General features: G+C 57.2%; 4 protein-coding genes and 1 long non-coding RNA gene across 12 annotated transcripts; 4 read left to right on the top strand and 1 right to left on the bottom strand.

Annotated features, from left to right (window-relative positions):
* Nucleotides 1-151: 151 nt before the first annotated feature.
* RXRB (retinoid X receptor beta) lies at nucleotides 152-6,674 on the bottom strand. 5 transcript variants are annotated; one of them, XM_070515113.1, is made up of 10 exons: nucleotides 6,443-6,674; nucleotides 5,379-5,785; nucleotides 4,870-5,026; nucleotides 4,326-4,505; nucleotides 3,018-3,190; nucleotides 2,496-2,625; nucleotides 2,164-2,296; nucleotides 1,956-2,059; nucleotides 1,523-1,628; nucleotides 152-1,395 (listed from the first exon to the last, which is right to left on the bottom strand). In XM_070515113.1, exons 1-10 carry the CDS (start codon nucleotides 6,672-6,674, stop codon nucleotides 1,248-1,250), a joined length of 1,770 nt encoding a protein of 589 aa, XP_070371214.1. In that variant the 3' UTR covers nucleotides 152-1,247. The 5 variants fall into 5 exon arrangements, with proteins under 5 accessions (XP_070371214.1, XP_044632315.1, XP_044632316.1 ...); XM_044776380.2 differs by having other exon boundaries at nucleotides 5,538-5,785; XM_044776381.2 differs by having other exon boundaries at nucleotides 1,956-2,047; nucleotides 5,538-5,785.
* A 215-nt stretch (nucleotides 6,675-6,889) lies between these two features.
* Nucleotides 6,890-10,669, top strand: SLC39A7 (solute carrier family 39 member 7). The gene is made up of 8 exons (XM_014846331.3): nucleotides 6,890-7,134; nucleotides 7,447-7,855; nucleotides 7,945-8,113; nucleotides 8,275-8,328; nucleotides 8,465-8,629; nucleotides 8,779-8,919; nucleotides 9,136-9,332; nucleotides 9,786-10,669. Exons 2-8 carry the CDS (start codon nucleotides 7,451-7,453, stop codon nucleotides 10,056-10,058), a joined length of 1,404 nt encoding a protein of 467 aa, XP_014701817.1. The 5' UTR covers nucleotides 6,890-7,134; nucleotides 7,447-7,450; the 3' UTR covers nucleotides 10,059-10,669.
* HSD17B8 (hydroxysteroid 17-beta dehydrogenase 8) lies at nucleotides 10,623-13,030 on the top strand. Of its 4 annotated transcripts, XM_014846340.3 has the most exons (9): nucleotides 10,623-10,945; nucleotides 11,109-11,326; nucleotides 11,417-11,533; nucleotides 11,642-11,734; nucleotides 11,835-11,920; nucleotides 12,033-12,117; nucleotides 12,329-12,371; nucleotides 12,573-12,647; nucleotides 12,839-13,030. In XM_014846340.3, exons 1-9 carry the CDS (start codon nucleotides 10,900-10,902, stop codon nucleotides 12,853-12,855), a joined length of 780 nt encoding a protein of 259 aa, XP_014701826.1. In that variant the 5' UTR covers nucleotides 10,623-10,899; the 3' UTR covers nucleotides 12,856-13,030. The 4 variants fall into 4 exon arrangements, with proteins under 4 accessions (XP_014701826.1, XP_044632318.1, XP_070371216.1 ...); XM_044776383.2 differs by lacking the exon at nucleotides 12,329-12,371 and having other exon boundaries at nucleotides 10,805-10,945; XM_070515115.1 differs by lacking the exon at nucleotides 12,573-12,647 and having other exon boundaries at nucleotides 10,805-10,945.
* A 1,198-nt stretch (nucleotides 13,031-14,228) lies between these two features.
* RING1 (ring finger protein 1) lies at nucleotides 14,229-18,574 on the top strand. Its single transcript, XM_044776382.2, has 7 exons — nucleotides 14,229-14,837; nucleotides 14,953-15,084; nucleotides 15,879-16,039; nucleotides 16,120-16,335; nucleotides 17,029-17,418; nucleotides 17,592-17,865; nucleotides 18,157-18,574. Exons 2-7 carry the CDS (start codon nucleotides 15,007-15,009, stop codon nucleotides 18,256-18,258), a joined length of 1,221 nt encoding a protein of 406 aa, XP_044632317.1. The 5' UTR covers nucleotides 14,229-14,837; nucleotides 14,953-15,006; the 3' UTR covers nucleotides 18,259-18,574.
* A 1,522-nt stretch (nucleotides 18,575-20,096) lies between these two features.
* LOC139045856 (uncharacterized) lies at nucleotides 20,097-21,669 on the top strand. Its single transcript, XR_011505027.1, has 3 exons — nucleotides 20,097-20,235; nucleotides 21,178-21,289; nucleotides 21,534-21,669. It is a non-coding gene; the product is annotated as an uncharacterized lncRNA (long non-coding RNA).
* The last annotated feature ends 349 nt before the right edge of the window (nucleotides 21,670-22,018 follow it).

Here is a 22,018-nt window from a genome sequence, read left to right as displayed (position 1 = left end):
GCGCCTTGTGTCCCCCGCCCCCCGCGCCCGCCTCTCGGGCCCCAGGGAACCTCGGCGGCGGCGGCATCAAGGGAGAGCGTCCGGAGCTCCTGACCGGATACCCCCCAACCCCAGCCCAAAGCAGCGCTGCGCCCCCATACAATCACCTCAGTCCAGAAAACAACGATTTTAATTTGAAAGCGATTTTATGTGTGAGAGAGGGGAAAGGAACCCCAGGGAGAAGAGCTTCAGAGCAAAACTCATGCAGCCCCAGCACCCCATCTCTGCGGGCTGGCATCTCCCCTCAACTCTCAGGCCAGGGTCCTGTGCCCCCAGCCTACACTGTGTGTGCCGGGCGTGGGGGAGAGCTGTGGAGAGAGGGGCCTGAGGACTACTCATCAAACCATCCCCTGGCTGCCCCGCCATCACAGCCCAGGCCCCTTCCCCAAGTTAGATGGGAAGAGATGGGGGAGGGGAGCTGGGAAGGCCAGTGCTCCAAGAGCCCCAGGGACACACCGTCTCAGGGCCCTGCCTTTCCCAAACACCCACCTCCACCACTGGCATTTCTTAGTCAACCTGGGAAAGTACAGTACTTCTTTGAGTCTAACTGCAAGTCTATCCTCAGAGGAAATTAAAAATAGCAGATTGGTTCCTACGTCTCCACCCACCCCTTAACCACCACCACCACCTTTTTATTTTTCAGTCTGACTGCAGAAGGAGGTGAAGTGTGAGAGCGGACTCTGGATAGAAGACAGTGACAGGGCCCCCTCCCTCTCCCAGAGGAGCCCCCATCTGCTGGCTTGGTCAGAGGAAGGCCTGTCAGAGCCCTAATCCCACGGCAATCAGTTTGGGGGGCCTGCCCCCCAATGCTCATCTCTGGGGGAGTTCCCATTTCCCCTCTTCAGATGGGGAGCTAAGTGAGGCTAGATGAGAAGGAAGCAAGGTCCTGGGAGCAGGGCCAGTGCTTTGCGCTGGGGGAAGGAGAGATGATTCCAGGCAGGGGGTGAGAAATCACCCCAAATCATGGTAGACCCAGGCAAATTCAGAGACTCAAGGCCCCTGAAGGGAGAGGTCCAGCCCTTGCAGGGATCTGGGGTCCCCTCTGACTTGGGATATGAGGAAACCCCTTGGAGGTCCTGGTTCTGCCCTGTACTCCTTCCCCACCAAGATTCCAGGAACGTGGCCCTTCCCCACCCAGCCCCAAGGCTTAGAGTTCCTCTCGGATGTGCACTCCTCAAGTGTAAGGAGCACCACATCTGGGTGTGGGCTCAGGCCAGCTGATGGGGAGCCTCGAGCATCTCCATGAGAAAGGTGTCGATGGGGGTGTCACCAATGAGCTTGAAGAAAAACAGATGTTCTAGACACTTAAGGCCGATGGACCTGAGGGCAGGAAGACGTAGCAGCAGTTTGGCAAACCTGAGGAGGGGGTGGGAGAAGCGGAGTGAGACCTGGAACCATGGGTCCTGAATAGACCCTTGTGGCAACCCCGGCCCCTGTGGGAGCCTCGGTCCCCACAATCCCTCACCCCACATCTCCTCCTCACCGTCCCTGCTGCTCAGGGTACTTCTGTTTGCAGTAGGTCTCCAGTGATGCATACACTTTCTCTCGCAGGACCTCTACCTCACTGGGGTTGGAGAGGCCCTTGGCATCTGGGATGGCAGTGAAGAGAGGAGGAAGAGGAAGGAAGACAAATCAAACAGGACAGACATGGAAATGTGGCCCATACAATGTCCCTTTAGGGTCCCACCTACTTGCCCTTCACCAGATGCCTGGCAAGGGAAGCCGGGTGCAGTGGGTTCATGGGATAGGGTCAAAAGGAGAATGTATCAGAGGACGTGGGTTTTCTTGGTCAGCTAGGAGATTTCCGGGTTGAGGGTCTTACTGAGGGGGATAGCTGGGTAACTTAGGAGTCTCTGGAGAAGAGGAGGCTCCAAGGTGGCCTTGGTCTTGAGAGACAGGGGTAATCCTCCTCTTACCTGGATTGAACAGAATGATTGCCCTCAGGCAGCCAAGCTCTGTCTTGTCCATCCTCATGTCACGCATTTTGGACACTAGCTCTGTCAGCACCCTGGAGAGGGACCTGCAGGTCACTCAAAGGTCACAGCTCAGCCAGCCTTGGACACGGACCAGCCTATAGCCCCACCCCCTCTACCTTACAGGCCAGCCCAGCTAAGGGCCACTGACCGATCAAAGATGGCTCCCACGCCTGCAGAATGGGCTGAGTTGCGGTGAACGTGAAGACCTGTGGCGAGGAGGATGCCATCTCGGACATCAATGGATCGGTGGGAAAAGGAGGCAATGAGGAGTTCATTCCAGCCTGGGTGGGGCGGCAAGGGTCAGGAGCCAGAGATCAGGCCATGGGATTCAAAGCACATCAGGGGAAGAGAAGAAGAGGTGGCGAGGTCAATGAGCTTGGCTCCCGGAATATGCAAGCTAAGGCCACTGGGGTCACTAGAGGTCAGAAGGTCAAAGAGGGGTCAAACGTCAAGAGGTCAAAGGGATCCAACGTCACTGACCTGCCCGTAGCAATATGACCTGGTCATCCAGAGGCAAGGAGGAAAAGTGTGGGATCCTCTTCGCCCACTCAACAAGCGTGAATAGCTGTTTGTCAGCTGCCTGACAGATGTTAGTCACAGGGTCATTTGGCTGCAGGGGAGAAGGGGTAAAAGTTATAGAAGGTTTTGAGGTACACTGTGAACCCCCCTTATAAGAGGCTTTTGACTCCCCCTCCTCATACACAGTCTCTCTTCAAGCCCCATCTGAGCCAATCCCTGTAAATCAGGCTTCTCTTCTGGCATTTGTGAAAACATTTATTTCGGACTCGTCTGTGGTCTGCCAATGGGCTGTCTTGCAGGTGGGGACAGAAGAGGCTATCACACCCACCTCAGATGTTTGAGACCTTGTTTGGCAGCACTTGCAGTCCCAGGCAGTGTTAGGGGGGTTGTAAGGGGAAGGGAGAGGAGGGGGAGATAGAGTAGACCTGGACTCCTGTCCCCGCCCCCCATCAGGAAGTAGAACGGATTGACCCCATCACTCACGCTGCTGCCGCTACCCCCGGTTCCCCCAGGACCCTCAACGCCCTGGTCACTCTTCTGCTCCACAGCCAGCTCTGCCTCCAGGATCCTGTCCACGGGCATCTCTTCAGGGGCTCCTCCAGCCCCCTCCCCATCCCCATCCTTGTCCTTCCCCCGCTGACGCTCCTCCTGTACCGCTGGGGGGGGAGGGGGAGCGGGGTAGGGAGGAGGAGAAAAAGCGGAAAGTTAGCAGCCAGCCATGAGGGGGTTCCAAAATGTCCTTAGGGGCTTATCAGGGTCTCATGGCCCTTAGGAGAGATTTATAGGAATTAGGGAAGTCACTAGAAACAAGGGTGGACTGGAGTGGTCTGGAAGCAGGGGTTATAAAAGGGCAGAAAAATATGCTGAGAGAAAGGAAGGGGAGGGTAAAGTAATTAGGGAGAAAGCTAACATTTAAACCGAGGGTCTATGTCACACTAAGATATGTGCCAAGCTTATTTCAACATTCACTCAACTATTATAATGATCCTGTGAGCGCTGATCCTCATTTTTCAAGATGAAGCTTTTGGGGCTTGGAGAAGTTAAACAGCTTGCCCAAGTTCACACAATACATGCCAAGTCATACATCTAAATCTAAGTGTGCCTGACCACAAACCTTGTGCTCCTCTGACTCCACAAAGGCAGTGAAAGGAGCACTGGCCTGGTCCTCAGAGATGTGGGTTCTGACTCCAGCCCTGCCACTCTTTTGTTACATGACCTTGGGAAAGCCAGGCCTCTGGCCCATCTTCTCTAAAATGACGGATTTCACCAGGATACTCTCTAAAGTATCTCTCTCAGAATTCCAGGATCAAATTTAAGACAATAAGATAAAGAAGAAAGAAAGCAGCCCTGCGGACTTCAGTAATGTCTGTAGCTTAAGAGAGTAGAGTTCCAGAGTTTGGAGGAGAGACCACAGATAATAGGGAAACGGAGACCAAAGAGGGAGCACTGGGTCAAAGAGAGGAGGGACTATTCAGGTTAGAAAAGGGGAGACACAGAAACCCATCATGGGGAAGGAAGTTATCCAACGCCAGCACCAGACCCAGAGGAGTCCTAGGTGCAGGCACAGAGGCACAAGCATTAAGAAGAAAACTCAGGGGATCAGAACAGGGGACCAGGGAGAAAGGCTGACGAGGAGGGCAGAGAGAAATCAAATATCGCCCTCTGGAGGAGAGACAGATCAGTCCATCCTTCCTGAGGGGTACAGCCTGTGGTCTCCCGCAGTCTTCCCTCCACCTCCTCCCTCTGCTCCCACAGGGTAGACTGGGAAGCCTGGCTAGGGCAGGCCCTTACCCTCCCTCTTCATGCCCGTGGCCAGACACTTCTGATAGCGGCAGTACTGACAGCGGTTCCGCTGGCGCTTGTCCACCGTACAGTCTTTGTTGTCCCGGCACGAGTAGGTCAGGTCCTTCCGGATGGTGCGCTTGAAGAAGCCTTTGCAGCCCTCACAGCTGTAAACCCCATAGTGTTTGCCTACAGGGGGAGGGGAATAGCAATAACAAGGCGGCATGGAGACCTCTCACCATTAAGTCCCTTGCCAGCCTCCCCCCAGCAAACTTAGTTTAAGGCCACTCTGTATTTGCAAATACAGAGAAGGGGAACCAGGACATGAGGATGATCCAGTTCCACTCTCCTCACTGTTCAAAAACCCTATACCAACCCCCTCTTCCCTCTGACCACCCCCTATCCAACATCTAAACTTCAGGGTCCTTAGTTCTCAACATGCCTCCCCCAGCTCACTTGCTCCAATGCAACCCTATGGGCCCCTGGGTATCCCACAGGTGACAGTGAATGGCAGACTCTCTCTTCCTCTCTGCTGGTCCTCTGAACCCCATACCTGAGCTTCGGTCCCCGCAGATTGCACATAGCCGTTTGCCAGCCCCAGGGCCACCTGGAGGGGGTGGACAGTGCAGGCCCCGGACCCCTAAGACTGGTGGCTTCACATCTTCAGGGGGGCCAGACCCACCCCCAGGGAGCGACACTGTTGAGTTAATCTGGGATGGGGGAAATAGGGAAGTCACAGGGAGACTCATTGGGAAGGAGGCTCTCTTGGAGGTGATGGAAATCATTTCCTACAACCTAGGCAGGGCTCTGCATTGCACATTACAGAGAACGTTATTTACACTGCAGTCTCTGTGAAAGGCCACCCCTGGAGCACAACCCCAAAGAGATCAGACATACAGTTTCCCCTGAATTGTGCAACACAGTGGCCCTGAAGGGCATGTATCTCAGGAGGGCAGATGGGACAAAAAGGGCAGAAAATCACAGACAGATGAAAGGGACATCAAGAATACTGGGGTTCTTTTATAGGGTTGGGGAAGAAGCATGCACTGAAAGATCAGTCACCTCAGGAAGGGCAAGAGGTCTCACAAGGACCATAGGCCTGCCAGGATTAGAGGACTGGAAGGTCAGTGGGCCATAGGGAAGTTCACACAAGGATCTGGGGTCACAAGGAAAACAAGGAAATGAAAGTGGAGAGGCAGTAAGTGGGTCACAACCTCTCACCTGGGGACTGCTGACAGGCCCGGAGAATCCTGGGGGAGCTGGAGGGGGCAGACCAGGGGACCCCATGGAAGAGCTGATGACGGGGAAGGGGGAGCCCAGTGGGGGTGGTGGCATCGGGGGTGGGGGTGGGGCCCCAGAGCCTCCAAGGGATGGGGCTGCTGAGGAGGGTAAGGGTGGCCCAGGAGGAGAAGGGGGAGGGGCCCCCTGGGGAAGGGGATTTGGGGAGGAACTATCTGGGCTTCGGGAGTCTGAGGGAGGGGCACATACAGGCACAGACACAGACAAGAGAGACAAAAAGAGAAAATGAGTCTTCGATCATCCAACTGCAGACTTTAATTCTCTCTCTAATCTCCCACCGCGCCCACCCCACCCATTCCCAAGTCCAGAAACACCCTGTTATCAAACAGTTTAACTCCTAATTGTGGTGAGAGGAGATATTGACAAAGGAGACGACGATAGTTCAGGTGAGGAAAAATTCCAAGCAATGCATTTCGTCACCCCAAGCCAGACAAGTCTCCTGTGGGTGGGGCAGCACGTGGGGTGGACCAGCCAGCCCTTACACTCCCAGCCTGTAGCCGAAGCGTGCGGGAAAAGAGACAGGCGGAAGAGACCCTCCTAGGAGGCAGGATCTGCCTTCAAACGTCCAGAGTCCTCAAGTTCGAGGACTTGTGTCCCACGCCCGGGATCTCCGGTGTGCAGGGCCCGAAGCGGCCACGGCTAGGAGGGCGGGAGCTCCCCCTCCCCGCCCCGCCCCGGGGGGAGGGCGCTAAGGCCCTCGGGAGGGAGGGGACTCGTGTTTACAAACAAGGGGGCGGGAGCGCCAGGGAGAGAGCGCCAGGGGAGGGGGGGAGGGGCTGCAGATAACGCGGTCACTGGCTCGCCTGTCCGTCCGCTAGGACACTCACCCCGCCCGCTGTCGCCCATCCCGTCCCGTCCAGCCTCCCCCGGCTCCGGCTCCGGGGTTTGTTGTTCTCCGGCTCCCGCCGCCGCCGCTGCTGCCGCGGGATCCAGCCAGGGCCGTCGCCGCCGCCACCGGGACGCGACCCCACAATGCATTTCTTTTCGCACCCCCACCGGCCCACACTGCCCTGCGGCATGCCGCTGGGGGAGGAAGGGCGGGCGAGCAGCCCAAGACATGATTCCTGTCTGAGTGTCGGGATACCGAAGAGGTCCCAGGGATTCCCAAGGAATGATCAGGGACTAGCTGAGCACGAGGAAGCCCCAGAGAAAAGAACTCTGGCCTGAACCGGGTCGAATTAAGCGCTTCGCTCTGCTCTGTACCAAAATGACAGCGCCGATATGGCGGCCATCTTGGTACAGACGGGAAGTCTCCGCGCTAGTTCCCGCCCCCTCGTCCAGTTGGAAACGGAGGAGGCGGTCTCCTCGGGCCTGTTAGCCGGCCTCGCCCAGCCTCCCCTCAAATAACCTCCACACCCGCGCATGCGCGCCAGGGCAGGGCCGCTCGCCGCTACCGGAGTGCCGCCATATTGGTAAAGGTATTGGGACGGAGATAAAACGGAACTTCCTGTTCTCGCGGGAGCTAGAGGCGTGACTGCCACGTCCGAGCAAACCGGGAAAGGAGAGGATTCCGGAGCCGGTGAGAATTCCCTGCTTTTCCCTACCATCCTTTCCAGGCCTTTTTCCCAACCTCGTGGGTCATAGAGACGAGGGCCCAGAGAGTCTATAAAAGTGGAAGATCAAAGCCTAGAGCGGTGTCCCGGGGACCCTACATCCGGGAGGGGGTTCGGGATAAAGAGAACGAGTCTTGGGAACAATGTGGGTGGGAACAGAATGGAATCGGGGAGCGGCCTATAGAAGTGAACGGAGGGCGCGAGCGGAGTAGAGCGGACCCTGCATAGGCATAGAGTTGAGGGTCCAGTGGAGTCACTGTCTCTGTCCCTCTGGTCAGCGTGATGGCCAGAGGCCTGGGGGCCCCCCACTGGGTGGCCGTGGGACTGCTGACCTGGGCGGCCTTAGGGCTGCTAGTGGCCGGACACGGGGGTCATGGCGACCTGCACGAGGACCTGCACGAGGACTTCCATGGCCACAGCCACAGGCACTCACATGAGGATTTCCACCATGGACACAGCCACGCCCATGGCCACACTCACGAGAGCATCTGGCATGGGCACACCCACGGTCACGACCATGGACATTCACATGAGGATTTGCACCATGGCCATAGCCATGGCCACTCCCATGAGAGCCTCTACCACAGGGGACATGGACATGACCATGAACACAGCCATGGAGGCTATGGGGAGTCTGGGGCTCCGGGCATCAAGCAGGACCTGGACACTGTCACTCTCTGGGCCTATGTGAGTCCCCAGGGGATGAGGGAGAGAGGGGCTGGTTCTGAATTGTTGGGAAACCCGGCACCACTTGACCCCTGACTCTCCCTCACCAGGCATTGGGGGCCACAGTGCTGATCTCTGCAGCTCCATTTTTCGTCCTCTTCCTTATCCCTGTGGAGTCAAACTCCCCCCGGCACCGCTCTCTGCTCCAGATCTTGCTCAGTTTTGCTTCAGGTGGGCTCCTGGGAGATGCCTTCCTGCACCTCATTCCTCATGCCCTGGGTAAGTGACCTCGGGTCTCTACCTTAAATTTTAATATATTTTATTCTTTGGGCAAAAGGGTTCTTTCTCCTTTGTGATCCCTGACCTTCCAATATTCCCCCAAATACACGCCCCTTGGGTGGGGTATTCCTTCATCTAACCTTTTCTCCCCCTTCTTCCAGAACCTCATTCTCACCACCCTCAGGAGCATCCCGGACACGGACACTCCCACAGTGGTGAGGAAGGGGCAGATGGAGACGGGGGGTGGGGTGCTGGGGAAGGTCTGTCCCTCCCAATCTTCTCGTCTTGCACTTGAGAAGGAGGAGTCTGGAATCCACATCTCCCTTGATGTCTTAATGTCTCCATTCTTAGGCCAGGGCCCCATTCTGTCTGTGGGACTGTGGGTCCTCAGTGGAATTGTCGCCTTTCTTGTGGTGGAGAAGTTTGTGAGACATGTGAAAGGAGGACATGGACACAGTCATGGACATGGACATACTCATGGTCACACACATGGAAGTCATAGACATGGAAGACAGGGTGAGCCTAGGAACAACTTTCCTGAAAGCCACCTTGCCTGCCTCAAAATCCCCTCATCTTATGGCTCTTAGGTGGGAAGTGACTTCCCTTTTGAAGACATATGGAGAGATCTCTGTTCCCCACTCTTACCAACTCCTTTCTTCCTTCAGAGCGTCATTCAAAAGAGAAGCAGAGCTCAGAGGAAGAAGAAAAGGAAGCAGGGGGGTTGAGGAAGAGGAAAGGAGGGAACATGGGGCCCAAAGATGGGCCAGTGAGACCTGAGAATTCTGAAGAGGGAAAAACAGGTTCAGGTGAGGGTCAGGGTTGGTGATAACCCTGGGCGAGGGGCATCATAATGAATCACGTGAAATGAAACATGCACTGTGGTAACGGCAGGTGTCTGGGAAATAGTGAGCGGCTGGGTATGAAGTGGTCTCTGGGGGGAGATGTGATAATGGCTGATCAGGGCTGGGACTGGGGGTGATGGATGCCTCTAATGGTTTTGTCTTCCTTTCCTCCTATACAAGACCTGCGTGTATCAGGGTACCTGAATCTGGCTGCTGACCTGGCACACAACTTCACAGATGGTCTGGCCATTGGGGCTTCATTTCGAGGGGGTCGGGGGCTGGGGATCCTGACCACAATGACTGTCCTCCTACATGAAGTGCCCCATGAAGTTGGGGACTTTGCCATCTTGGTCCAGTCTGGCTGCAGCAAAAAGCAGGTTGGTGATGGGCACCAAACATGGTTACCTCAAACTCTTTACCCCTTGCTCACCCACCCCAAACCCAAGACGGCCTTTCATTAGTTCCAGACAAAGTGTACTTTTATCGACAACAAATCCTCTCAAAATGAAGGAAAAGAAGTTCTGTCTCTTGGTTCTGTAGCTCCGTATTTCTTAAACTGTGGTCCATAAACCATTTAATAGTTAATGGAGGTCTTTCACACCATGCCACCAACCCTGACCTGCTGGATCAGAAGGTCTGTGGAAAGAACCTCTTTGACATCTAAGATTTTTCAGAACATGTGTATTCTAGACCCCCCACTTTTTGCCTTGTTCTTTAGTTTCCAGAAACATGCATCCTACCCACATACACCTATACCCCACTAGCCATTTCTAAACTGCTGCTAACTTTTATATGTTGGTAAGTGCCTTTCTCTCTTTTCTGCCCCCCAGGCGATGCGTCTACAACTACTGACAGCAATAGGGGCACTGGCAGGCACAGCCTGTGCCCTCCTAACTGAAGGAGGGGCAGTGGGCAGTGAAGTCGCAGGCGGTACAGGTCCTGGCTGGATTCTGCCATTCACTGCAGGTGGCTTCATCTATGTAGCAACGGTGTCTGTGTTGCCTGAGCTGTTAAGGGAGGCATCACCATTGCAGTCACTTCTGGAGGTGCTGGGGCTGCTGGGGGGAGTTGTCATGATGGTGCTGATTGCCCACCTTGAGTGAGAGGTGGGATAAACCACCCCCACCCCAGCCCCAAACCTCTGTCCTCCAGGGCAGGGGTCTGTGGATGTTGGGGTCCCTGGCCAGGGACATCTGCCAAAGGAAGGAATTGGATCTTAGGGAAATGGTGACTTTGGCATGAGGGCCATCAAGGTTTGGCGGTCTTACAGGGACTGTGGAGGTGAGAATGAGAGGCCAGAGGGACCATAGAGTTGAGCATGTGCTGACCATGTTGTTGGGTTTGGGCGACTAAATGGGGCCATGAAGAAGGCAGGAAGAGACAGATGACAGCCTACCCCATGTTCCCTACCCTACCTGTTCTCAGTGGACCAAACTGCCATATACAGGCTTCTCCAGGGTTGGCCTCCCTCTCCCACCCATTGGTGGAGGCTTCAGGGAAGACCAGAGTACTGGACAGAGCGGGTAGTAGAAGGAATGGAGGATAAACATCAATCGTGCGTCCTGATTTGGGAGTGATTGGGGGGAGGGGGAGTTAGTTGCTAATCTCATGTCCTGATTTTTTGTTTTGTTTTGTTTCTCTTCTTTTTATATCACTGTTTGAATCAGCGGGTGGGGTGGTGACCGGAAATAAAGTCCTTGGATCGTCCGCCCCACACGCAATCTTTGTGTTTTTTTCGGGGAACGGGGCCCCTCATCTCCCTGCTCCCCAGGCCCCAGAACTCTTGTGTCTGGCCACGCCCCCGCGGTGGGAGGTCCGCCTGCACCGGTGGCCGCAGATGGCCTAAAGCTGGCGGCGCTTTGATTGGCCCGGCGTTGCTCTCGCCACGCCCCCTCTGCGCTCCGATTGGCTCAATGCTGGAGCGCTCTCCGCCCGCAGCCCGCCATGGCGTCTCAGCTTCGGCTCCGCTCCGCGCTGGCCCTGGTCACAGGTTGAGGGGATGCTCTCCCAGGGCGGGTTGGGGTGCCCTCGGACTCTGCAGCCGTTGTGAAGTCTCGCCCCTTGTCCTAACTTTACTAACTTTGCGCCCTGTTGACCTCTGACCCCTGCCCACTCTCCCCACTACCCGCGCTGCGTATTCTCGCCCCTCTCAGGTGCGGGGAGTGGCATCGGCCGAGCTGTCAGTGTGCGCCTGGCCGGAGAGGGGGCCACCGTGGCCGCTTGCGATCTGGACGGGGCAGCGGCACGGGAGACAGTGCGGCTGCTGGGCGGGCCGGGGAGCGAGGAGGAGGCGCCCCGCGGGGCCCACGCTGCCTTCCAGGCTGACGTCTCTGAGGCCAGGGCCGCAAGGCGCCTGCTGGAACAAGTGCAGGTGAACGCGAAACGACCTCGCCCCCTTTAAAGAGCTAACGTTGCCTCCACTGCCTCTGGGTTTTTGGCGTGTAACCTCCCTCTTCCATAGGACTGCTTTTCTCGCCCGCCATCTGTCGTTGTGTCCTGTGCGGGCATCACCAGGGATGAGTTTCTGCTCCACATGTCTGAGGATGACTGGGACAAAGTCATAGCTGTCAACCTCAAGGTGGTGACCTCTGAACCTGTAACTTCTGGCCCCTCTAGCCTGGGAAGGGAGTTGGAGGAGGACTGTCACCCAGCTGATCCTTTCTGTCTTGTTACTCCCTCCCCCCAGAGTATCTTTCTAGTCACTCAGGCTGCAGCCCAAGCCCTGGTGTCCAGTGGTTGTCACGGCTCCATCATCAACATCAGCAGCATCGTAGGGAAGGTCAGGTCGAGTTGGGAGGAGGTCAGCCAGCCAAGTGCATAGAGAAGAGACGCCCTCCTTGGGACTCCTGACTCATCCCAAATCTCTGACTCCCCTATAGGTGGGGAATGTGGGACAGACAAACTACGCAGCATCCAAGGCTGGAGTGATTGGGCTGACCCAGACTGCAGCCCGAGAGCTGGGACGGTTGGTCAGACACCTGGGGGTGAGGGGGGCTTTGCTGAGGCATATGGGAGGTCTGAGGGAGGGGTGAGTGCTCAGTCTTCTCCAGAGTCAGCGGCCACCCTTCCTTCCACAGACATGGCATCCGCTGTAACTCTGTCCTCCCAGGGTTCATTAAAACACCCATGACACAGAAAGTGCCACAGAAAGTTCTGGACAAGGTAGGAGGCTGTGGGTGGAGGGCAGAGGGCAGAATCATTCAGAGAGCCAACCTTTCTGGGCTTGAGAGAGAGAATGCTGGGCAGGGTGCCTGGCAAATAGTAGATAATAAGTATAAAAGGAATGAAGACAAAAGAAAAAAGGGTCACAGACTCAGTCTACAAAAAAACCCATAAAAGAAACTTTCACCCACATAGGAATGTTTCCTTACAGGTGACTGGAATGATCCCCATGGGACATATGGGGGACCCTGAGGGTGAGCACTGAGTGGGGAGGACCCTGGGGAGGAGGCCTGAATGAAGAGATCCCCAAGTTTTATGGTTTCTGAGCGGGTCTCACCAGGATTGGTGGTTGGTGTGTGTGTTTTGAGGGAGGGGGTGTTTCTGGTGGGAGATGATGGCTACCTTGGATCCATGGGAGTGAGGCATATTCTGCTCTCTGCCCACCATTCCCATAGATGTGGCAGATGTGGTCACATTCTTGGCATCTGAAGACAGTGGATACATCACAGGGGCCTCAGTGGAAGTCACTGGTATGAGGCCATCGAGGGGAGGGAGAGGGCAGAGAAGTGGAACCCAAATGATATGAGAAAGCAAGTGAGGGGAGTTGAGCCACTGAAGGAAAGGCAGAAGTTCCCCTAGGCCAAGGAGAGAAGTGGGCATTTGCCCCCCAGCCCATTTGTCTCCACCTATGCATCTGTCCAAATGTTTCTGCCCCTCCCAGGAGGTCTTTTCATGTAACTGCCTCAAGGACCCTGGACTCTGCTCACTCCCCCACCACTCTGCCCGGCCTCCTGCTGATGAGGACTCTGAGTTCCCAGGCTACAAAAAGGGTGGCAGTGTATGGCTCAGGAATGCTGAATATGGGAGGCAGGGGTGCCTGTGACCCTAATAAATTCCAAATCCTCTTCCCTGCCACCTCCGGTTCTTCTTGTGTCCAAGCCCTCAGACCCTTCCCCACCTCCCCCTCCTTTCCCTTCCCCGAAGGATTGTTCCCTTTCACTGCCTGGTCTCCCAGGGCAACCCCCGCCGCCGGGTGTGAGAGGAGAGAGTGTGTGTCACTGTGTATGCGTGACACTCTGGGTCTTTTTGGAGGGAGGGGTCTGCCCCACCCCCTTCCACTAGTCCTGCAGCCCCAGTCCCCTCCCCCCAATTCCCTGGGTCCTTATGGTCCCCAAGGGTGATTTGTTCATGGCCCCATCCCGGTGTCCAGTCTGGCCTTGGGAGGGGGTCTTGGAACAGGTGGCCCTCCCCCACCCCTCTCCTTTCTCTCAGTCCCCCCCTTCCCTTTCTCTCCACCTTACAATAGCTGCAGCCGGCCTGGGGTCGGATGGGGGGGATTAGGGGAGGGGGCCAGGATTAGGGGAATGGACCAGCCGATGAAAGGGGCTGGAGGAGAGCAGAAGGGAGGGGGCTAGGAGGAGGAGGAGGAAGGGGAGGGGGTCCGCGCTAATCGACTCTGGAGCCCACATAAGGACTGGCCACGGACTGAAGGAGAGGACAGGGAAGTAGGGGGGAACTGGGGGAGGGGGCGAGGGGACCCACTGCTGCCTTGTCCCAGAAACAGGCCACCCCCTGGCAGCTGCAGCCCAAGTCCGGGAGCCCCAGCTCAGGCTGAAGGAGACAGGACGCCCATCACGGTCTCTTTTCCCCGTAGCCCTCTCATCTCCTGCCCTCAATGGGGATCGCTCTGTCCCTTCCTCTTCTCTTTCCTCCCCTTGCCCTTCCTTTACTGGAAAGTCCTAGAGGTCCTGTGCCCGCTTCCCACTCCAGACATTCGGCCCCTTATGCCCCCACCCACCCACAGGCGCACACCCCCTCCCCGATAGAGGCCCCATCTTGTGTGTGTGTCCCTGCTTCCGCGTGGTGTCTCCATTCCCCCGTTCCTCCCGTGCGCCTCCCTCCCCCGCCCCGGGCCGCGGCTCTTGATTGTCCAAACGCAATTCTCGAGTCTCTGGCTCCGGCCGAGAGTTGAGTCTGGACGTCCCGAGCCGCCGCCCCCAAACCTCGAGGGGAGTGCGGGTCGGAGGGTCCAGGGAGAGCTAAAGCGGAGGGTGGAGCAAGTCCCCAGGGTGGTAAGGGGAATCCCGGGCACAGCGGGACTTAGTTGCGTTCACAGGACCGGAGGACTGAAGCGGCAGAGGAGCCCTTGCAGCTTTTCTCCCCCGGAATCCTGGGCTGGGGTTACGGAGAAGTTGTGTGCGGGGAGGGGGGAGCCGTTCCCCAGAGCCGCCAGGGGACGCCGAGTGGGGGAGGTGGCCCCTTTTCCAATCCCTCCGTCCCCTCCGGGGGTCCGAGCGATCCCAGGCCCCGCCCTCCGGAGCGGAGGCCCCGAGTGGGGGCCTCGGAAAGGGAACGGCAGCTAAGGGTGGCCGCGCGACGGCGCCGGGCCGGGGACGGAAACCGTGGTCCCCACGTGGCGCGGGACTCCGGGGACGCCGGCTCCGCACGGAGGACAGAGGCGTCCCGAGGGCGGGGGAACCCGGGCGTCCACGTCGCGTCCCACCCCCGCCGCGAGTGGCTGGTGACGTCTCCGTCGGCGGGGGGTGGAGTGGAGTGGAGGGGCAGGCGGAAGTGACGTAGGCCCCAGCGCCCGGGCCATGGCGGCGGCGGCGGCGGGAGCTGCTGTCTGAGCAGCGGCTGCGGACCGCGCGAATTCGGCCCGGGAGCCCGGGCCCAGGGAGCGGCGCTGCGGCAGCAGCAGCGCGGACGGCGGGAGCCGGGTGAGGGCCGCGCCGGCGCGGGGCGGGGGCGGAGGGGGGAGCCCCGGAGGGCGGGGTCTGCGCGAGGGCGGCCCCCCTAACACCCTCCCGCCCCTTCCCTTTCCCCCCTCCCCAGCCCACCTCTCCGTCGCCGCCGTGGAGCCCTGGTGGGGGTCTGTGCCCGGTCACCATGACGACGCCGGCGAATGCCCAGAATGCCAGCAAAACGTGGGAACTGAGTCTGTATGAGCTCCATCGGACTCCGCAGGTGACAAGGAGTCTCCCTTCTCAGCTCACTCCCTCGCCCCAAACCCCTCAATCTGCAGACCCCAATCTCACCGCCTCTTTTCCATTTTTTTGCCCTATTCTACCGACCCTGCCCGATTCACAGACTGCCTTGGCCCTACCTTTGAACTCCCTTATTCTTTTCAAAGCACTTTCACATTTGGCTCATTTAATCCCCAAAACAGCCGGGCCAGAGAGGTAAAGCAAGTAGTATTACCATCTTCATTTGAAAGGTAGTGAGCAGACAGAAGTTACCTTTCCTGTTCCTCAGTTCACTGTCAGAGATCAGTGCATATAAAAGTCACCTTGCGAGATTATTAAAAATGGAGATGCCCCTGTCGCCCCCCAGCATTCTGATCCAGTAATGGGATGGGGCCCCAGAATCTGTGTTTGTCACAGGCACCCTAGCGGATTCTGATATAAGTAGTACCAGGACCACACTTTAAGGAATTCTGTTGAATAAGTCTTCCCCAAACTGCAAATCTTGCCACCGCCCCCCCCCCCCAGGCCTTTCATCAAACTTCAGATCCTCCTACTGCAAAGCTCTTATGCTTAGTTAATGGACACTAATCCCTTCTGTTCTCCATTCTCTCCAAGTCAATAGCCCCCCTCTCTCTCTCTCGCAGAATTCCCATCTTCCTTAAGTAGCCAACATGGGGTACCCAGGATTCCACCATCTCACTGTATTTCTCAAAACTCTCATTTCGTGGACCACTTGTTTCTAAAACCCCTTTCCCCCTAACCCACCACCACCTTTTCACTCACCAATGCCGCCAGGAAGCCATCATGGATGGCACAGAGATTGCAGTTTCCCCTCGGTCGCTGCATTCAGAACTCATGTGCCCCATCTGCCTGGACATGCTGAAGAATACGATGACCACCAAGGAGTGCCTCCACCGATTCTGCTCTGACTGCATTGTCACAGCCCTGCGGAGCGGGTAACAGGAGGGACATGTTTGAGTTGGGGCCTCAGTGCCCTGGCGACTGACTGCTCAAGGCCTCCTCTCTCCCACCCCAGGAACAAGGAGTGCCCTACTTGCCGCAAGAAGCTGGTATCCAAGCGATCTCTGCGGCCAGACCCCAACTTCGATGCCCTGATCTCTAAGATCTATCCCAGCCGGGAGGAATACGAGGCCCACCAAGACCGGGTGCTCATCCGCCTCAGCCGCCTGCACAACCAGCAGGCACTGAGCTCCAGCATCGAGGAGGGGCTGCGCATGCAGGCCATGCACAGGTTTGGGCCGGGAGAGAGGTTGCAGCAGGGCTGGTGGGTTAGATCAGTGGGTCAGACTCCTGGCGCTGTCTTTGCTGCCTCCCAGCTTCTAAACCTTGGCATCCTTAGAGCGAACCACAGCCTGATGGTCAGGCCTGGAAGCCATGGATGTAAATCGTAGCTTCTTAGTTCTATTCTTAATAAGAAAATAGCTCAGCCTCTAACTTTCCGGAAGTTAGAACAGTAGAGTGATTTTGAGCATAAGCTCTGGATTCACACTGCTGGGAATTAAATCACTTTCTAGACCAGCATTGCTCGGTCTTAAATGTGCATCCAGATTACCTGAGGGCCTTGTTAAAAATGCAAATTCTGGTGCAGTAGGTCCGGAGTTGTGCATTTCAACAAGCCTGTGCTACTGGTTCTTGGACCGCATTTTGAGAGGCGAGGGGCTGTGAAGTCAAACAAGTTATTTAACCTCTCTAAGTCTCAGTTTCCTCAGCCGTGAAGTAGAGAAAATAATTCCCTGCCTTGTAGGATTTGTATTTTCTGAGGCAGTTAACGCAAAACACTTAGCAGTATGCTTGGCATGTAGTTAATGTTTAATAAATATTAGGTGTCATCGTTAAGATTTCCCTAACCTCTTAATTCTCTGAAGTTTAAAATCTAAACCCCTTATCCATGGTGCTTTCTAACCTCAACCCCTTGCTTCTACAGGGCCCAGCGTGTGAGGCGGCCGATGCCTGGGTCAGATCAGACCACCACGATGAGTGGGGGGGAAGGAGAGCCTGGGGAGGGAGAAGGGGATGGCGAGGATGTGAGCTCAGACTCCGCCCCTGACTCTGCCCCAGGCCCTGCTCCCAAGCGACCCCGTGGAGGGGGCGCAGGGGGGAGCAGTGTAGGGACAGGGGGAGGTGGCACTGGTGGGGTGGGTGGGGGTGCCGGTTCTGAAGACTCTGGTGACCGGGGAGGGACTCTGGGAGGGGGAACCCTGGGCCCCCCAAGCCCTCCTGGGGCTCCTAGCCCCCCGGAGCCAGGTGGAGAAATTGAGCTCGTGTTCCGGCCCCACCCCCTGCTCGTGGAGAAGGGAGAATACTGCCAGACTAGGTGAGAACCCTGTCTTGCCCCAGACCACTGAGAAACCAGAGATCACATAGACTTCCATCAGACGTGGGCTTCGCCCAGACCCAGAAAAAAAACCCTAACCCAGAGGCCCTTTTGGAAAGTGCTCTACTTCCTTTCTTATTTGTACCCTAAACCTACCCTCTTTCCCACGTCAGGTATGTGAAGACAACTGGCAATGCCACAGTGGACCATCTTTCCAAGTACTTGGCCCTGCGCATCGCCCTCGAGCGGAGACAGCAGCAAGAGGCCGGGGAACCAGGAGGGCCTGGAGGGGGCGCCTCCGATGCTGGGGGACCTGAGGGGGGTGGTGGGGAGGGTGGGGGTGCCGGAGGAGGTGACGGCCCCGAGGAGCCTGCCTTGCCCAGTCTGGAGGGTGTCAGCGAAAAGCAGTACACCATCTACATCGCCCCTGGGGGCGGAGCTTTCACGGTGAGAGCCTCGGAGGGCAGGGCGTCGGTATTGGAGGGGAGGGAAGGGGAGGACCACACACAGCCATAGTCCTGATGTCTTAACTGACTCCGCCTCTTCTCCCTCTGCTTCTCCCATCTCCCTCCTCTGTCCTTTCTTCTTCCCCATCACTCCATATGCCCCTGCTTTGGCCCATCTCTTTTATTGTTCCTTTTTCTTCCCTCCTCTCTTGGTCCTCTCATTCATTTCCTTTACTGTCTTCTCCAACTTCTTTTTCTCTTCCCTGGCCTCTCCCTCCCTCTTCCTCTGTAGACACTGAATGGCTCGCTGACCCTGGAGCTGGTGAATGAGAAGTTCTGGAAGGTGTCCCGGCCGCTGGAGCTCTGCTATGCTCCCACCAAGGATCCAAAGTGACCCCACAAGGCGACAGCTAGAGGATGGGGACCATGGGGTGTCCCTGTGTCCTGGCCCACCACCCCAGCTTCTTTGTCCCCCAGTGCCCCCTAGCCCAGCCAGCCAGCAAGAGGACACAAATGAGGACGAGTGGCTTTTATACAAAGTATCTATATCAGATTCTTCTATATTGTACAGAGTGGGGCATGCGCCCCCATCTACTGCCTTTTCTATCGCCCCCCAACCTCCCATCTACAAGATGTGGGGGAAGGTGAAGAACCCTCCCCTTCGTGCCCTCCTACCAACAACAACAAATTTGCTTTTTTCCTCTTTGAAACCTGCAGTTCTGTGTCTCTTTATCAGGGTGTACCAGAAAGGGGGGGGGGAAGGATTGGGGAGGAAAGTCTAGAAATCATGCAGAATCCGCCTTGGAAATGGGGAGGGAATGTCAAACGTTGTTCACAGTGTGTCATTCCCATTTTTCGGAACCTTCAGCTCAGCAAATATGTAGGAAGACAGGGAGGAACCATCTGTGAAGGTGAAATAGGATGGAGCGGGGAGAGGTGTGTGCAGTCAGATCCCAAACTTGCCCCCTAAAACCTGAATGGCCCAGGCTGAATCCTGGATCTCAATAGCAAAGGGAAAGCCGGAAGGAGGCTCAAGAGAGCAAGGCAAGTTTGTGGACGGGACTGGACGCGACGTTTGGAAGGGGAATGATGCCTTGTCAGTGCGGGAAGCCGGTGTCTGTAGCTGGAAAGAAAAAGAGAAGGAGGTGGGGGGGCTACGAGAACCTCCCTCGAGCTGCCGGCCTCCCGGAGAAGGCGGGCAGCGCCGCGGACTACAGTTCCCAGGAATGCGCGAGCCGGTGCCCGCCGAGCCGCGGGGCCGCTGGGGGGAGGGCCACCCCGAGTCGTAGGTCTGGGCCTGTCCCGGCGGCGGCTGAGGGCAGAGGGGTGGGAGCTTCAAGTCAAGTCACCGCTGCGTCCCGGCCTCGAGTTCGCGGGCGAGGCTGGGTCCCAAGCCCGGGCCTGGGGAAAGGGGCGCACGGCTGCGAGCCGGTCTCAAACAGCACGGGGGGTCAGGGGGAGGAATTGCCGCTCCAGGAGCGACTGACTCTCCCTCTCCCGCTTTCAGCCTCTCCGCCTCTCATTTCCTGTTTCCGTTGCCCTTCGCGCCCCCACCCTGACCCGCCCCAAATTCCTGCGGCTCGCTTGGTTCTCTGCCCTGTTGACAGAGGAGGCAGACTCTGGATCTGACCGGCCGACCCGAGGGCACCCCACTCCACGTCTCAGATTTCCCGTTCGTTCCCCTAGTCCCTAGTACCCTTAATACCGCGGACGCATGGGGCATCCTCCAGCCTCGGCAAGTACCGCAGCCCTGGGGACCTGGCGCTCCCCGCACCCGGAGACCTCTTGCCCTGCAGAAAAGGACGACACCCACCTCACCCTCGCAGCAACCCCCTTCTACACCCGCCTCCACGGAACCCTGATCCTGGCTCCCCTTCTCTCCGACCCCAGGTATCCAGGGGGTGTGGCAGTCCTGGGATGTTGGGGCAAGAGGAAGAAGGGCGTTGCTCCCGGAGTTTCAAGGAAGAGAAACAGATGGGAAAGAGTCGGGAGAGAAACCTAGGTGGAAGCCGAAGAGTGTGGAATGAACCTGGCTTCTCTTCTGGTTCCAGGGGCTCCTGGGATCGCGCTCCTCCTTCTCCCCAGCCCTCACCATCCGGCAGCCTCTTCTGCCTCTGTTCCGCCGCCCTCTGGCTTCACTATGGAACCCCCTGCTGCCCCTGGCCCCCTGTCTCTCCCCTCTGGGGCCCCTCTATCCCTCCTCGGCTCCCCAGTCGACACCTTCGCCCCGCCCTGCACTTCTCTCCACTTCTCACATTTCTCCTCCTGCCCCCTCTCTCTACCCTCCTCTGTCCCATGACTATGAATTTCACAGAGAAGCCTGTTTATTTAGGTGACACCAAGTGGGAGACACACGAAACCGTTCCCCTAGGTAAGTCTCTTCTACCCACCCAGAAGGAAAAATAACTACTTTTCCCTGAAGGGGCATTCTCCTTTCGGATGCCGGCAGGGGCCGGGGGTGGGAGGTTGGGGGGAGGGGGGCGCGGGAGGGCCAGGGAGCTCCAATTCTGTTCCACCCCTGGCTCCACCGGGTTAGTTCGGTCCCTCAATTGGGGCTGCATATACAGGTTAGGCAAATTGAAAGATACAAAGTATACAAAAGGGAATTCGACTACTTTGTTGAGGAACAAAATACATGTAGGAGAATATCCACATTGCAAAGGAGCAAGGTAGAGAAAGAAGGAAAGGTTGATGCTAGAATGGGACAGACCTGGGTGGGGATCTTCGCCCTGCCACTTACAAACTGAGCGACCTTGCACAAGAAACTCTGGAAGTGGGGCCAGCAATTGTGTGTTTTATTTTAATGCTGTGTTTTTTTTGGGGGGCGGGGAGATTAGCCCTGAGCTAACATCTGCCGCCAATCCTCCTCTTTTTGCTGAGGAAGACTGGCCCTGAGCTAACCTCCGTGCCCATCTTCCTCTACTTTATATGTGGGACGCCTGCCACAGCATGGTTTGCCAAGTGGTGCATAGGTCCCTACCCAGGATCCGAACTGGCGAACCCGGGCCCGCAGAAGCAGAACGTGTGAACTTAACCACTACGCCATCAGTTGGCCCCAGCAGTTGTGTTTTAACAAGCCCTCCTGGTGATTTCTGATATGCCCTAGGCTGAAAACCACTGCCCGAGATGTTCCGTGACATATTAGCTCCCTTCTTCATAGGGTGAATGGCAAGTGTCCCATGCAGGAGGGGGTCACAAAGGATGTGGGACCAGGCTGAGATGGATGGGAGGGAATCTTTGGGGGAGGGGGTCTGAGGGAGAGGTAGAAGGTGAGCCTTTCTGTCCCTTACCTACCCCCCCCCATTTAACTCAGGCGTCTGAGACCCCAAACCGGAGCAGACCATGTGTCTGAATGCAGAAGCTGAGCCCCAGAGCCCAGGGCCCCAGCAGCCTGAGAGAAAGTGCCCTAAGGAGACCCCTGCCAGGTAAGGCCTATCTCTGAGGGCTCTGTCCTTGCCTGGCGGCCCTCAAAACCTGGCTAACTGCTCACAGGCAAGTTGTGCCCTGGGTTTCCCCCACCAACTCCACACTTCACCCTGGGGGGAAGGGAAGGGTCACCAAAGTCCCTAACCCCTCCTTCAGGTGGGGGGCCTGTGCTCTCCCACCTCTGTCTCTTCAGCCTCCCCCTTCTCCTTGCTGATCTCACCTGAGTCTCCCCTCCCCCGACAGGCAGGCGGGAGCAAAGGAAGAGAAGGCAGGACAGATCTCCAGCTCCCTATCTCCTGTGGGACCCTTTGACCCCTCAGCTGTCACAACTGACCTTTTCCAACTTCTCCTACCAGAGGCCCCACCCCCCACCATGAAGCCCCTTTCCAGCCTGGAATGTGAACTCCCCTTTCCGTGCCCCAAATGTGGGAAGCGCTTCAGCCAGGGGGCCCGGCCTGACCCTGTACCTACACTCCCACACGGGTGACAGGCCCTGCTCCTGCAGCCAGTGTGGCCACAGCTCCTACCTGCCCCAGCCCCTGACACACATGCCCACCAGTGTAGCAAGGGCTTCTCCCAAGAGCTCTGGCCAGCTGCAGCACACCACTGTTCACACAGGCACATGGCCCTACGTCTGTGTCACCTGTGGATGGGGTTCAGGAGCCACCCAGCCTCGTCTATCGTGAGAAGACTCACTTAGTGAGCACGGCTTCCCCTGCCCCGAGTGT

This window comes from Equus asinus, chromosome 8, assembly GCF_041296235.1.
Source record: "Equus asinus isolate D_3611 breed Donkey chromosome 8, EquAss-T2T_v2, whole genome shotgun sequence".
Taxonomy (NCBI): Eukaryota; Metazoa; Chordata; class Mammalia; order Perissodactyla; family Equidae; genus Equus; species Equus asinus.
The sequence above is the reverse complement of the archived record's forward strand: the minus strand, read 5'-3'. Positions and strand labels throughout refer to the sequence as shown.